The sequence below is a fragment of the Erpetoichthys calabaricus genome, chromosome 2, assembly GCF_900747795.2.
Source record: "Erpetoichthys calabaricus chromosome 2, fErpCal1.3, whole genome shotgun sequence".
In the NCBI taxonomy this organism is placed as follows: domain Eukaryota; kingdom Metazoa; phylum Chordata; class Cladistia; order Polypteriformes; family Polypteridae; genus Erpetoichthys; species Erpetoichthys calabaricus.
The window spans coordinates 90,981,391-90,998,330 of NC_041395.2; the positions used below are offsets into that span (position 1 = coordinate 90,981,391).

At 37.1% G+C, this 16,940-nt stretch overlaps 1 protein-coding gene across 1 annotated transcript in view; it reads right to left on the bottom strand.

The window, feature by feature from the left end:
- Nucleotides 1-16,940, bottom strand: part of pear1 (platelet endothelial aggregation receptor 1) — a 150,434-nt gene that overhangs the window by 12,296 nt on the left and 121,198 nt on the right. The window contains exons 12-19 of the mRNA XM_051922965.1: nucleotides 10,278-10,441; nucleotides 8,158-8,260; nucleotides 7,731-7,877; nucleotides 6,566-6,700; nucleotides 4,341-4,469; nucleotides 3,495-3,620; nucleotides 2,004-2,213; nucleotides 977-1,092 (exon numbers count right to left, since the gene is read on the bottom strand). Of these exons, the coding sequence (XP_051778925.1) occupies nucleotides 977-1,092; nucleotides 2,004-2,213; nucleotides 3,495-3,620; nucleotides 4,341-4,469; nucleotides 6,566-6,700; nucleotides 7,731-7,877; nucleotides 8,158-8,260; nucleotides 10,278-10,441 (1,130 nt within the window). The remainder of the gene's footprint in view (nucleotides 1-976; nucleotides 1,093-2,003; nucleotides 2,214-3,494; nucleotides 3,621-4,340; nucleotides 4,470-6,565; nucleotides 6,701-7,730; nucleotides 7,878-8,157; nucleotides 8,261-10,277; nucleotides 10,442-16,940) is intronic.

Below are 16,940 nucleotides of genomic sequence, written 5' to 3' on the forward strand. Positions count from 1 at the left end.
CTCACAGCAATGAAATTTCTACGCATGCCATTATGGGAGTGCATATATCACAAGTGAGCACCCCGGAAGGGGAATGGGCAGGGACACCAGTACAAGAACTGGAGATGTTACATGAGTGGAAACATGCCACTTTTCCCAAATATATTGCAGACAGTTGACATAGTTATTGAAAGGGATGTCTGAAGCTCAGTTAACAGAAAAAATGAAGCCACAAACGATAGACAAACGGCCACAAGACCACTGATTGGTCTCAGGACATGGCCACTAGCTGAAGAGGTTAGAGCCAGGATGCTCATTCCAGCAGCACAGTACCATCCCATCCATTGACTTGTAGTTGGTATGACTTTATTCCTTGTACTTAATGAAACAGTTGACATTATGCCAGAGAGATTTGACCTTTTAAAGGGAACTGAATGTATGGGGGTGTGTGGATGTCAAGGGCCACTGAGATTAAATGATTTTGGGGCTTGACCAAAAGTGATCATGGGACTTACAGCTGTCTCACATTTATTGGGTATAGCATAGGAATGTAAGTGGCAAACAAACACTCAGCTGGCAGCCGGAAAACTAACTGGGTCTGGGGAATGAGAGTGGAAGAAACAGAGAGAAAAACAATTGGTGGAGGAAGTACCTGTGCGATTTTGAAATGGGCTCAAGACATGTTTATTAAGACCAAAAGAGATAGCTTGCTTATTATTTTATGCATTTTAATTGGTATCATATGCTCTCCCTTCTGTGAATCCCCAAAATGAGTACTTTGTTTACAAAAGGCACAGGTTTTTGCTCAACTTATACTGTTTTGGGGTCATAGATAGCCACTTTCCTATTACATGTTTTTTATAAATGTATGTGCATGTTTCTTTAATTGAAGCTCTTATTATTTATTAAGCTAGCCTTATTAAGCATGATAAAAATAATCTTTCAAAAACTTCTGGTTAAACCGGTAACAAGAATAGTATACATAATATTTGCTCACCTTCACTGAGCTTCCTCGTTCACGGTTCTTTGGGGGATCAGGTGGCATCACTTCACACTGAGACAGAGTGTGATAACTTGGGTTTGAATAATAATGATGGTAGGTGTGAGGGACATCTGGGGACAGAAAAAGGACGATGAACAGCTCTCAAAAAAATTCTTGTATAATCAATGAAACTTGTTCTTACCTTATTAGCAAAAATTTTAACAACCGATTGTAAGACCCCTGTTATGGAAGTAATCATTAGAGGTAAACTTGAGAACACCTGACATCTCTCAAACCCAGGTCTCTAGTTCCTACCTAGTAAAAATGAAGCCCAACCCCAACTCATTGGAGTAGCTTTAGTACTACCTCTTGAGAAGTCTTTAAAAGATCAAGCCAGAGCTCAGACAGTTAGTTTGATGATCTAGAGGAAGATAGAAGAGGTACACAATATAGAGAGGCTTTGGCACATTGAAGGGGCTCTCAGAAGAATATAAATAGTTTTTGGGAGGAGATCTAATCCAAATATTCAACTTAATTTATTCACTATTGTGTCATAGTTGCCTCTGCTAAACAATAAAAATAAACTGGACCCAGAAAGATCTCAAGCCTTTCTCCTTATTCCTAGGGTACCCTTGCACATATTGTTATTGCCAGCTGTTGAGAGTGGCTACGGTAACTTTTCTTTGATGCAAGTGTACTGAGTCTCACATTCAACTTACTTACATATTAACAGATAATATGCAAACATTTTTGACTCAATACAAATGAAAGATTTTGCAGCTTTTTTTTTTTTTTTTACAATGAAAGAATTATTGCTGGAGATGTGACATAAGTCAGGACTTGGAGATACTAATTCCACCAACTGTAGAATATACAATATGATGCAGTCTAAATAAACTGGGAAACCTTACATACATTATAAATGAATTCTTACACAAAAAATCAGTAAATAACAAGGTTGGGAATTGCAAATTGTAATTTTATAACTGTAATTCTAATGCTGGTCACATAACTGGTGACTGCAACATCTCTGTGCACCCACCTGGGATGGCATATTCTGAATTGATCACATGAGAGGAAGAGTAGGATACAGCAGGCACCCGGCTCTCCTTGCCCCTTTGTCGGCAGCGACAGATAATAAGGAGAGCAAGCAGCAGAACCACCAAAATGACTAAAACAACAATGCCGATGATTGCCCCCAGGGAATCCCTCTCAACTGGCACCACTGGAATAACTGAGCTTCCTTTCACATCTGCAGAAAAGAAGAACATTGCATAAATAGTTTGTACAAATAGCCTACCGCTACCTAATAAACAGTGGTAATGCTCAGTATGAATATTGACATTTTACCTAAGAGTCAGTGGACCAACTGAAATTTGTATGGCTAAAGAGTTCATTTATTTTAATTCAGCGAAGTTGGCATGAGGTAACATACATATTCTGAAACCAACTGAATCCAATTATTTTACACAAGAGAATCACAGGCATGTGGAATAAATTGCCAAGTAGCGTGGTAGACAGTACTTTGGGGACCTTCACATGTCATTTTGGAATGGGTTTGGAAAGGTTGATGGGCAAGATGTGGTCTGTTCTTGTCCAAATTGTTCTAATATTGTAATACAGTGGCACAATGAGCAGAGCACAGGACAGGGACCCACCTGAGATAAGGTGCCAGTCCATCACAGAATCCACTTATGCACACATCAACATTCACACTCATAATTAACATGACATTTGGGTTCTTTGGATGTAGGAGGAAGACTAGGATACTGTAGGACAATCACATTTTAAAAATCTTTAACTTTTATTTCTGTACATTTCATTTCTCAGTAAATAAAAATTATAGACTTTAACATACTTACAGCTGAATTGAGCTAAACCCCAAAAGTTATTTTTTTCCAATTAAAAACACAAGAGTATACAACTTTGAATTTAGTGACATAACATAAGAAGCTGACATATTTTAGTTTTTAATAATACTGATGTCATACTTGACTAGTCATGTATACAGTGGCATAAAAATTGCACCAATATATTTGTGCTGAAATGAATGCTTTATATTGACTGATTACACAGATGCCATCAGGAATCTGATTCCAAAATACGTCTGACCCTAAGAATTTCAGATATGGCTTTTGTGGACCTATAATTCTCTGAATTCATGTTGAGTTCTCCATGTCCACTGGAGCAGCCCACTCTGCTTTCATGTTTCTTCTGTAAAGTCTCTGGTGATGTATTTTCACAAGGAGGCTGTGAATTTGTAGAAGTTTTTTACATTCTTAATTTATATATTTGATTTAAAAAGTATTTTTCTAAAGACTTTCAGCTTTGCTACTTTTGTAGCTACAGATGCCTCAAATGTTAGACATTTTTCTCAAACTCTCCCCAATGTTCTCCCAGTCATGATAACCCCAATTATTTTCAATGTCTTGAAATTAACTGACACACTCCAAAGAGTCATGGCTTTTTGTGCTCCATGTACAAATGGCATTAATCTGGATGTGGATTACAATAGTCCTCGTGTTTCTCTTACCTGTGATGCAGTCTCCCGACCTGCTTAACTCACATGAACACTTTCCTGTCTCAGGGTCACAAGTAACATTACTGGGGCAAGAGCAGATCTGGAGGCACCTAAGCCCAAATGTTCCAGGGGTACATCCTGTATGACACATTTAAGAAATCACATTCACTTTAAAATGTTAGATTTGTCAAGTACAAACATTACACTGGTACAATCTCAAGACTTGAACATACTCTTTTGAGTATAAATTTTCTAATAAAATAACTGAATGCAGACTAACTTAAAACAACTGGTAGTGTTTGAACCATATCTGACCACCATTCATTGTTCTTGGCTGGTAATTGCAAGGCTAATGGACAAATGACAGTCTATTCATAAACATGGGCACACATCTGTATTAACAGATAACAGGAGGGCAAGGGTTAGGAGGAAAATAACATACAGGATTACTAAATAAAATTACATGAAGGTTCTTTTTTATTTTTGACTAGAGTTTGCTTTTTGTAAATCAAAATCACTGATATTAATGGTTAAACGCCAATATTTCCATCCAGCCAAAAGGTTGAAAATGTTCCTGAATGCTATGCCAGGTCTTCACAGGGACAATTGATCCACTCATAGTGGGCCAATTCAATGTTTTCAAACATCCATTGGAATGAAACCTAGCTATCATGAGGAAACCATTGAGAACATGAACAGAACATACAAACTCTACACTGACAGAAACATGGTCGGCAGTTGGAACCCTACTGCTGTGATGCATGTGGCGCTACTCACGGCACTGCCATGCCATGAACAAGAACAGCAATATCTGAGTAAGCAGAAGTTAAAAATTGGTCTAAGATTTTCTGAACTTACCCAGCATACAGTCACTGCCCGTCCATCCTGGCAAGCAGGTACATGATCCATCAACTGAGTTGCATGAAGAACCATTGAAGCATTTGCAAATGCTGGTACAATGCTTTCCATAGTGTCCTGCAGGACAGCCTATGACAGACAGAGAGACACATAACACCAGTACTTTAAGTATTCAGCTGCAAAGGAAACTAGGCAATCTTCCTTGATATTCATGTCTGTCTTAGGCAAGTCAAGTCATTCATTTTTATTAACACTTTTTAACATTTTCTCTTTGATAGCTAAATGGACAATGTGGAAACATCTGAAAAATTAGTAGGATAACTAAAGTCAAATATAATGAAATTGGACATCAGTTGGAAACACAGAAACTTTCTGTGTGTTTCCTAGATATAGAAGTGTCATCCAATACTACTTGTGTCAAAGGGTGTGTGAAGCCAATGGCCCTGTTCCCAATCCAATACATACATCATTCTACAAGTGAAAATAATGACTGTATAAACCTATAATGACACTATAAGTAGGTTCTCCTCTAAATGTCATATACCTTCTGTGTGCCATTTTGCGGGCTGCACAAAAATCACTTCTCCACAAAGATGAAAAAATGATTGAATTTTTAAAGTATTTCTATGATGTTGTCATAGTCATACTCAAACATACTTAATCCAAATCAAAACTTCTGTGATGTACTACAGGTGATTTTATATTGTTTCCTGTCAAATTTACAGGCCCAGTATGCATAACTGCTTGATGTGATCAATGAAAAAGTCAAGAGCAAATCACTATTTGTTTTATTCACTTTTATTTAAATAGGTGAAAGAGGATTGGACACAAAAAGGAATAATAACTGAAGAACCAGCAGGGGTCAGAAGGCCAGATAAACATTTGTATTTGGGCATAACCGAATTCATTGTCTGGAGAGCTAGATCAAGGTCTTGTGCTTATTATTTCTTTTTGCACAGAGTCCTTCCTATAGTTTTTAAATAAAGCTCTGACAAGTCATTACCACAGCTCTTCATTCTTAAATAACATGGCACAATGACACTGCAACAGCAGGAAAATGTCCATTGCCACAATGTGTGATGCAACACATTGACCAAGACAAGACTGCAAACATCCATCCATTCATCCATCCATCCATTATCCAACCTGCTATATCCCAACTACAGGGTCACGGGGGTCTGCTGGCGCCAATCCCAGTCAACACAGGGTGCAAGGCAGGAAACAATCCCCAGGCAGGGCGCCAACCCAGCGCAGAATACACACACCCACACACCAAGCACACACTAGGGACAATTTAGGATCGCCAATGCACCTAACCTGCATGTCTTTGGACTGTGGGAGGAAACCGGAGTACCCGGAGGAAACCCACACAGACACGGGGAGAACATGCAAACTTCACGCAGGGAGGACCCGGGAAGCAAACCCAGGTCTCCTAACTGTGAGGCAGGAGCGCTACCACTGTGCCACCGTGTCGCCCGACTGCAAACAATAATACAAAATAAATTCCAGAAAATTAAACTAAGTAAAAAAAAACTCAGAAATCTAAGAAAATACAATAAAAACAATAAAAATATCTACACATCTTGATCCCTGGATTAATTCAACCTGGTGTTATTTTATGTGCTCAGCTGGTTTGCACTAACTCTTATCCTTGTATCACTTAAGGAAGATGTTTTGCAAGCACACTTTTTTTCCAGTTTGTATAGAAAACAAATGCATTCAAGTGAAATCAAGAATCTTAGGCTTTTCTTAAGCATCAGCCAACTGCCATTTATGGAATTATTAAGATAATTTATTCATTTTTCATTCTGCTTTATGACACTGTAAACTTATTTTGTCAATAAACAAAGCTCATATTTACTTATTTAAATTTCTTGTAACTTATTACATACCGTATTAAATCTTCTTATCTTTCAACTCTAAGTTGTGCTCATTTGTAAAATATTTGTGGTGGTGTGTTCTGTGAATGGCACTATATAAAATAAAGTTAAGTTGATTGTGTTTTACATATTTAGTGGTGTTATGCAGATTGTAATGCTTTTACATCACTATAAAATGAACCATATAGTATTAATTCAATCCAGTGAAAAGTTCTCTGCTAGAGATTTATTTAATAAGGCAAATGTCTAGAGAATTGTTAGGTTAAATCAGCTTGGTTTTCTGTTTAACTGTAATTTTTCTATAAAAGCCATAAACAAATTTTGAATGTAGTAATAAAAACTGACCTTCACTGCAGAGTGGGCCCATATAGCCAGGATCACATTCGCATTGTCCAGTGATGTGATGGCAGGTGGCAGTGCTGTGAACACAAGGTGGACATGTCTGGGTGCAGCCACGACCAAATGTGCTAGCCAGGCAATCTGAAAGAGGAACAAATAATATCTCTGATTTATTATACAAAAGTAATTCAGCATTGTTGTTAAACTTCCTAATAAGGCAGCATATGCCTCAGACTATTAAACAGACAAAATCTCTGCTGTCATTAGAAAATTATAACAAATTCCATAACAATGGGAACATTTTTTTAAAATTTTGCTTCTCATATAATTTTGGTGATTATGACATACAGCTTTTTGCTGAAAACAAATCTTACTTCAGATTCACTGCATCAAAATGTAATTTCGAGAAACAAGCTACTTACTTTTTTTTAATTTAATGTGTTTAATCACTTAATGATGCTAAAACACTGCATTACATCAATTGAACTAAACATGTTTTGCTGCTGATTTTCATTTGTACTCATCAACTGACTTCTCATTTCAGTGTCAGACAGTCACTTGCCCTGATACCGCTTTTACATTGCTGCAGAGTTCTGGTGAAACCTTTCTTTCCAAGTCTAGCAGGAAAGAAGTCCAAGTGTGAATGCAGAAAATTACTCTTTAGCAACATACTGCATCATGGTTTTGAATGCTTGACGCATGTTATGAACCAGCCAGAGTTAGTTAGGTGCTTCAAAGTTACCAATGAAATTCTCAACAACATCCTATAATGCCTTCCATGTGATTTCCCCTCCCCCCACTAGCCGACCTTTGAACCACTTGTGCCTGATTTTGGCATCACTTATTTGTTGAAACATCTTTCACAAATATCAGAATCTTCCACCTTCCTTAATTATCGCTTTCATGAAAATTTTCATCAGTCCAAGTTTCATGTGAAAAGGAGGTAAAAATATCTTTGTTGGGTCAACAAGTGGTTTATGTGCCGCACTTTTCTGCCCTGGAATCAAATGCTTAAGGAGTGGTCAGGTCTTTTTAATGTAATGAGACTCTTTAGCATGACTATAATATTCACAAATGAAACAACAATATTGGTGATCTTTTTGTCCTGATCTGCACTAGTGCTGTGTGAGGAATTTGAAAAGAAATTGTCTATGTATTGGTGTATACGCACTTTGCTCACATTCTGGACCCTCAAATCCAGGAGCACACTGGCAGGTTCCAGTTGAGGCCAGGCAGGTGGCACCATTCTTGCAGTTACAGTTTTTGCTGCATTTGGGTCCCCAGTAACCCTCTTCACAGGGCTGGTCACAGGATGCACCTGTTTGAAAAAAGCAAAATAAAATGTCAGAATTATTTTAAAGATTCTTTAATAATTGCAGATAGTGGAGGCACTCTTTTACCTTAAAATATTGAAGTAAATATGATCACTGTTGGTGATATAGCTATATATCTAGAGGTTTGGGTATGGGCATGCATAACTCTTTAACCAAATACAATTAAGGGAGGGGACCCCACATTTAAACAACCAATTAATGCTTAGTCATGCTATATTAGCAGGAATGTTAGCTGACAAACATTTAAAAAATGTAGAAATGTACCTATCCAGCCAGGAAGGCAGTGGCAGTCTCCATTAATATGGTCACATCCATTCGCATTCTGACATTTACATTGCAGTCCACAGCTGGGTCCATACATACCATCCTGTAATCAGAACTTTGTTAGTATCATTGACAGCAGTAGGCTAATGTGTAAGAAACATAATCAAAACTGGTTTAGTTTTAAATGTCATATCAAAAAGAAAAATATGCAGGGAGCTGTCATTTGGTATTGCATATTTGTTTGCTCTAAATTTATGGTGCTTGTTGAAAACTGACTACTGTATATCAAAGCAAGATTGACAGTCTGATTTACAGTGTGTAGCAGAGGAAAACACCAAATTATTTGCTGCTGAAAGGTGTCCTGTTTTATTTTTCTGCTCTGTTATTTATTTTTCTGGTTGATGCATCTAAAGCGTCACTGGAAAACCCTACCAGCTCTGGCTTGGGGATTGCAGAACTTTCTCCACATCATGTAACTCTGGCTGCACAGCTATGCACTACAATCCAAGTCTAAATATAAGAAATGAACAGAACACATCAAAATCACTTTTAACACTTTACACTTTAAGTGTATAGTATACAATTGATGAGTCCACTCTGGCCATATGTACACAGGTTTAGTGTTTTGTTTCTTTGATAGTATAAGAGTTCATTTAATGCTGGTGATCTTGCTGTGCACTGCTCATATAAAAGAAGGAAGGTTGATGTAAATGTCCTTTAAATGTGGGCTCACAGAAGGTGATTGCAGTATCTTTTGTGACACAAGTGTATCTGAGGGTCACAGTTTGGGTTTACCTAAGGTACGTAATACCATCCCGGGGCGAGAGGGCACACTGGTGCTAGTTATGTCCTCTTGTCTTCCCTCAACAGTGCCAAGAAGACATCCAGTGAGGGTTGCTGCCTCCACCCCTTCCAGTCAGCTGCTTCTAGGATCTAAGCCTAGTGGAAGGAGGCATCATTCTATAATCAGAGCACCCCGCAGGACGGAGTTCCATTCTCATGATCTACTTTTGTGAAAACCCTATGCTTATGTCCTAAGAGATGATCTACTTTTTGTTCGTTTATATCTGCACTTTAGACATTTAAGATTAACAGTTACAAAAACAAATTTTTGTTGATTGATGGGATGTTTTAAAGAAGATGTTAATGCATGATCAACTTCTCATCTTCTTCTAGCAAGAATAATTAATATATTAAAATAAATGAATATGCTTCCCCAAACGTTCTTTTTTAGGATCTGTTTTAAAAAGCTCAGCTCTACTCTAAGCTTGATTTTTATGGATGACATAAATGCCAAATATTTAAATGATGACACTACAACGATTAAAGGCAAGGGATGGCATGGCACTTACATGACTTCTGACTCTGCAACAGAAATGTGAATATTTGTAATTTAAGACAAAGGTTGCAAGTGGAAGGTACTGTGAATTCATTTGCTTGGTTGGCTCTGAAAAGAATTTCTTGTACAAATTCCTTATTATATGTAATATTTTGCTCTGTGCTATAGTTATTAATAGTTATAATGTTATTAGCAAACAGATTGCACTTTCTCTCACTTTTCTCACTCAAAATATGGAATTAATATAGGAAACACATTAAGGCAGGGATGATTTTGTATTCCTGCCCTCCTTTAACTACACAGAATTTAATCTGTGGAGGTCATTAGGTATCTCAACCTTCAGAGAATAGACAATACAAAGATCTCTTGATCAGCTCTGTTGTAAATATGGAATTCCCTCCACACACTTATTTCTCTATTTGCAACTCAGAAATCTTATTAAAAAATCTGCCTAACATCCATGTAATTCCTGTAATGTCTACATTTGAAAATATTCTAGTTAGTAATAAGGAGGATATTGAATGTATTTCCTGACTGTATCAATTAAAAAGTCATCACTAGGCCATTGTAACCAATGCTGGGAAAGAGACCTCTCTATTAATATTTGAGGCTAAGAGTGGAATTTTTTTATTTATAATATTCATTCTTTAACAATATGTGCAAAACACTTCATAAAATAACAGGAAATTACCATTACACAGAGATGGGGATGAGCTCAGGTTAGGACAGGTCAACACAATTACAAGAAAAGAGACTGAAGCAAATCAAAATGAGGACTCACTGGACAAGACTGATCACATCTTTCTCCTCTCCAGCCTGGGGTACAAGAACATGACCCATCTAGGGGGTTACAAGATGCTCCATTGAAACACTGGCATGTTAGATTGCAGTTCTGACCCCAGGTACCACTGGAACAGGGTATAGAACAATCCGGCCCGAGCCAACCTGCAGGCATGAAACAAGTTACACAAGGAATGACTCAACATGGACCAGTAGAATATGTAAAGCTTTCTTTTTAAAGTCTAGCTATTGAAATCAGTAAAAAAAGGAGGATCTTAGAGATACAGCTTGATCATAAGGCCTTATTTTCATTTAAGGAACACATCATGACTTCATTCTTCTACATAACTGCAAGATGTGGAAACATTAAGACAAGTTTTGTGTTAGCCAATTAGATTTTTGTAATGCACTTAGGACTACCAATAAACAATATTAATTGCCTGTACTTTGTTCAAAAGACAAAAAAGAGAAAATTTGTAAACATTTCACCAGCATTACTATCATTAATTTGGCCATCTGTGTTTTTTAGGACTGATTTTAAAATACTCTCAACACTTTCATAACTTCCCATATTTCAGAATTCTTGTCTCCCTATATCCCTAATTGTAATCTCAGATCTTTGTGCATTGTCTTGCTTTTTGTTCCTAGGAATGGAGCATAAAAGGGTTTTTTAATTAGCTCTTTCATAATTTATTCATAGTACATCTAATGTAAATTTATTTAAGTTAATACTAAATTATTAATATTATTTTTTTTATAATTTTAGTTACAAATGACTTTGTTTTTCTTTGTATTTCTTCCTACTATCTTGTGGAGCTGCTCTGCACGACTGCCACCATACCAAAGTACTCAGTGTCTATGATGTTGGAAAGCATGGATAATGTTGTTGCTATGATGATACCTGCATTGCCAACTCTTCACAGACTTACGATCATTTCATTATCACATTTAAGTTCTTTAGAATGCCCAGATTTTTGCTGTTGGACACCTAGAAGTTTATTTTCTCTACTTTCTATACCGGCTCAAACTGTTGTATTCCTCTCCTCCCAGGCCATCTGCCAATAGCATATATTATCAAATTAGACACTGGCCATTACCGTTATAACTATCAGAGACATAGAGACTACCTACATTATATTGTAATTTAATTTATTTCCATTTCTACCTTTTATTTATTCTTGTATTTTTAATTTTTTTCTTTTACTTTTTGAAAATCTACAGTTTTGTATGAAAATGTGTTATGTAAATAAATGTTATTGTTTATTACTTTGCCATCAAATAGACCTTTGAAGTTATATGTTTTTCACAGCCCAGGAGGTTCATTCTGCATTGACTACACTGCCCCCAAGTGGGCACTAATGCAATAGAGTTTTAAATCATCCTCCTAAATCAGTGTTTCCCAAACTCAGTCCTGGAGACCCCCTGTGGCTGCAGGTTTTTGTTCCAACTGGAGTCCTAATCAGTGACAACACCTGATAACACTGATCTCATTTAATTAGCTGGTATTTTTTTCGACATTCAGAAAAGCACAGCAGCATGATTTTTACATTTATAAGACATTTAGAAATATTTCTTCTTTTGCTGTAGATTTAAATGCTTAACTCTCTTTTGTTGATTTCATTATACTTTGCCCTTTCTCTGTGCGGTTACCCCCCTTTGTTGTATCTTATTAATGACAATTTAAAATGAGCAGAGCAGACACCCAGGCAAACAACACTGAATAATCAAAGGCTGCAAGTACTTTAGAGTCAGACCCACTAATTAGTAAATAATGGATTAATTGAACAATTAGAACAGCTAGAAAAGTAGAATGAAAATCAAGATGAAAACACTGTAAAAAAAATACATTATTCCTATATAACTGCTTGGTACATTTTCATATATATTTTTATTTATTTATTTATTTTTTTTTGCAAACTTAGTATTCTAATTTCTATATTGTTCCCTAAACACAGAACTTGGGAAATATCAGTTCACTTAATTAGCCCAGGAGTTCAATTAAAAACAGATGCTGGTTGGAACAAAAACGTGCAGCCACAGGGGTTCCCAGGACCGAGTTTGGGAAACACTGTCCTAAATCTTTATGCAGGCTACTTACCTACTGGCTCTTTCCATAAGTACTAATAATATCTAATAAACCTAATTAAATATAATGATAACAAACTAGTTTAGTGAATAAATAGACCATTAAACACAAGCAAATATAAGCATCAGCCTTGGATTTGTGCCTTTAGAATAAAACAATTACAAATTCCCATCTTACATTTCTAATCAAGTATGCTTTCCACAGAATGCAGTCGCCAAGAACAGCAAGCATGCAGAGAAAAAACACTACAAGTTGAAGTATGTTAGTGCAAAAATGGGTGAGGACAAAGGAAAAACAGAATTCGAGAATGGAATCTTCCCTAATAAGGAGCAATTAACAGCGATTCTCCAAAGAAATAAGGAAAACTGAAAATGCAACTGTGCTGTACTGGATGGATTTCACATTTACACAATGGCAACACATATCACATTTCAACTCAGCTGTAATGTCATTGACTGCTTAGAGAACTTGAGACAGAATTTCATAGACAATATTGCGGTGGGCTGGCACCCTGCCCGGGGTTTGTTTCCTGCCTTGCGCCCTGTGTTGGCTGGGATTGGCTCCAGCAGACCCCCGTGACCCTGTAGTTAGGATATAGCGGGTTGGATAATGGATGGATGGATGAAAAGACAATAGTGGTTACAATACAGTTTCAAGTTTACAGCTCCATTAGCTCAAATCTCAGTATGGTTACTATATATTTACACATGTTCATCTTATTTCTGTATGGGGTTTTCTCTCTGAACTCTGTAGTTTTTCATCCCAAAGGTATGTGCAGTAGGTTTAGTGATAATTCAGAACTGTCCATTTGTGTATGTGTGCCTTGTAATGAACTGGTGGCTGATCAGTGGATGGCTCTGATCTTGTCCCCAGTGTTGCCAGAATAGACTCTGGCTTTCCATGATGTTAAGTGCCTTGAGCATGGGAAAGGCGCTATATAAATAAAATGTATTATTATTATTATTATTATTATTATTAAATGGAATTAGCAGGTATGAAAATGGACAGACTGACTATTCATTATGTTTTCAACCTCTTGGTTCTAGGTAGCAAGAAGTGACTTGGCTACTTATTGGCTCATCCACTGAACCTATTTAGCATGATCTTTAATAAACCAATACAGACCTTGAGCTAATATGCTATAAGGAGCAAATACACTATTTTAGAACAAGGTGAAAATGAGACCATGAACAAAATATCCTGCATAAAAGGCTCAGGTAAAAGCTTCATTGAAATGCTGTTTCTTAGATTGTACATTGTCTGCCGCCACTTTTTTTAAAGGTCAAAAGGAGCAGAACTTTATCTTGGTATCTTCAGTCGCACTAGACTGTATAAATACAGTAGAATGTTATATACTATGTAGTTGACTAAAGCACTACCGGCACTCACAAGTCACTATGTGCAAAGGGACCATTTGCAAGACATCTGTATGAGCAATATGGACAAATATGTTCAGAAATTCTGTTTTAAAAGTGCAGGGTTTTTCCTATGAATTTTACTGTAAGCTAAAGTATAGTATTTGATTTATTAGTATTTAAATATCTGTTAAACTCCTTCAACTTGAGGACTATTCTGTATACCTTAGTGTAAAATGATATTACAGCCTATTAAAATGTAGCACGCAAACATTATTCTCAGACAATAAAAGAGCAATAAAACAGCCTGACAAATCTGAAAAAAGCATTTAATTTAAAAAAAGTATTTTTTTCAGTACTGCGCAAAAACATCGCAGACCATATTACAGTATAGAATTTCTGGTTTCACTATTTAACAGACCATGTAGGTTGAAGTGTACTCACTTGATATAACTGTTCTAACTGTAACTGGCTGCCGTCAGCTATATGAACAAAGTATTAAATGTGGATTATATTGCAGGTTTAGATCTTTGGATATGCGTTATCACGGGCACCCAGCCGGAACAGCTTTATAGCACCTCTGCCAGGACAGGACAGCCGTCCTGGTTGCTATGAGGGTCACGGGAACCGAGCTGGGAAGCTCAACCCTATAGGGGCCCATGGCCACCTCCAGGGGGTGGGTTCTGGAGCCTGAAGGTAGTGCTGGCAGAAGGTACTCCAGGGTCACCTGGTGTGCTTCTGGTTGCTCAGCTGGCACTTCCGCCACACCAGGAAGTGCCAGAGGAAGTTCATCAAGGGGCACCTGGAGCATATCTGGGGATGTATAAAAGGGGCCGCCTTCCAACAGTCGGGGAACTGGTTTCGGGAGGAAGGAGACAAGGCTTGGGAGAGTGGAAAGAAGGTGGCCCGAAGAGGAGCATTGGGAGGCTCAGCAAGAAGGGTGATTGGTGCTGGAAGCACTGTGTGTGGTGCCGGACTGTTTATGGACTTGGCATTTGTAAATAGTTTAATAAATTGTGTGTAGTGGACTTAAGACGGTGTCTGTCTGTCTGTGGTCGGGCTGGCTTCCACAGCATATGCATTGTGCATTTATAGAGACAATTTAACTGAGAACTACATCAATGATTATTATTTATTTAATAATAACATTAATAATAATAATGACTTAATAAATAACTAAACACTAGGGAGGGTTAATCACAGGAAGTATACAAAGTACAAAATAAACTGGAAAAAAGCAATAAGCTTCTAAGATTACCCATACAAGTGTCAGTACCTGTTTACTAGTTGGCGTTATATCATTAATCTATATATAATAAATAATAATAATAAATTGATATATTTATATAAGAAAGTGAAAAGTAGATTTTTTTTCTTAGGAGATTGTGTTCCTTTAATATGGGATGTGACATCCTTCACATCTTGTACAATCCTGTGATGGCCAGTGAGATTTTCTATACTGTGGTGTGTTGGGCCCACTGAATTAACAAGTTAATTAAAAGGGCAAACTCAGTTATAGGACACACTCTGGACTCCCTGGAGGTCATACCTAAGCAAAACTGAGTGCCATTATGAACAATGCTGCACATCCTCTCACCGACACACTAACACTGAGTAATTGCCACCAATGAATTATTCATCAGAAGTGTGTCAAGAAACGCTGCTGGGGCTCCTTAATACCAACAGCAATACGTCTGCATACAGCCTCACTGTGACTGTGACTGCCAAGTCAGAGGTTTTCTTTCTTTTTAACATTCTTTTTTAGTCATTCTGGTGTGTGTGTGTGTGTGTGTGTGTGTGTGTGTGTGTGTGTGTGTATGTGTGTGTATACATATTATTTATCTGCCTATTCATGTAATTATTTATTTAAAAAGCTTATGTAAAAAGCCACAATTTCACCTGGGGACAAATGAAGTTCTATCAGTCTTTATACATTCCAAATTTTCTCTTTTATTTACCAGACCTAGGCCTCGCCTCTTCCTATTACCCTCAAAAATGTTTTGATTGTTAGCTTAACAAACCTGAGGGCTTAAAGAAGCATTAAAATCTCAGAGTCACTTCAGACCTATCCTCAGTCTCCATTCCAAGGGTTGGAGGTAGCCCTGTTTAAAAAAATGCACAAAACTATCACTTCTACACACAGTTCCTGCACAGTGTGTTTCCTGTTCTTTTAAAAAGGACCCATCTTCAGAGTTAGCTCCCCATTTGCCTGCCCTCATAAAAGGGTAATGTGCACATTGCTTGTAGCCGTAGGCTCTTATGTGTCAGCCCCTGAGACCTTCAGACCTCTGTGACTTCATTCTCTCTTTATTAATTATTACGAAGCTCAAGGTGCTCCTAATGTCGGTAGTATCACAATGTCATTGGCATTCTGGTGGAGTATTATACTTGAACACTATATTCTTAAACCCTGGTTCTGTGCCTGCATTTTGGATTATATTTTGATTATTTATTTATTTATTTATTTATTTAACATTTTCACATAGCACTATACTTGTTTTGAATGTATTTTGTTACTTTTTAAATACCATTTTATTGTGTTTAGGCATGGGTTCCATCATGTTGTTTATATAGATGGTGCCTATTGCCTGTCACAAAGATGTAGTGCGTAATGTCAAGTGTATGGGCTTATAATGTCACTCCACACACCCTATTTAAGATGGCAGTGCACAGCAAATGGCATCTAAGGTTTAGATTACTTTCCTAAAGCAAACTCTTTATTTCGTATTTGTGTGTGTGGAAGCTAAAAGTGCTTCTAAGAAAATGTTAGTGTCAGGACCTTTGCTTTTTTCATTTTTCTTTTACTTTGTTTTAAAGACATTAATGCTTGCTTTACTGATATTCTAACCTTCAGTCTGTTGTAGAACATATCGTTGTCTTGCCAATTCTCGTTATCTACTCTCATTGTCTTTTATTTTCAAATTTCCTTCTGGATATTTATTACTTGTAGCAAATGCCATTCAGGGCCACCTGATACAGTAATGTTTATCATGCCATCATAGCCAGTGTACACTTTTATTTTCAACTAGGACCTTCATGGACTTTGCATCTGTGCAGTGTCATTCTTTATTATGCTTAGCCCCCTTTCTCTACGTTCATTATAACATATTACATTTTCCAATGTAATACAATTCCATGAGTTAATCAGCAGCAAGATGATTATTTTAGACAAAAAGTTTCAGTACTAGCTTTTGTAGTAAAAATATTACTAAATGTGTATGTT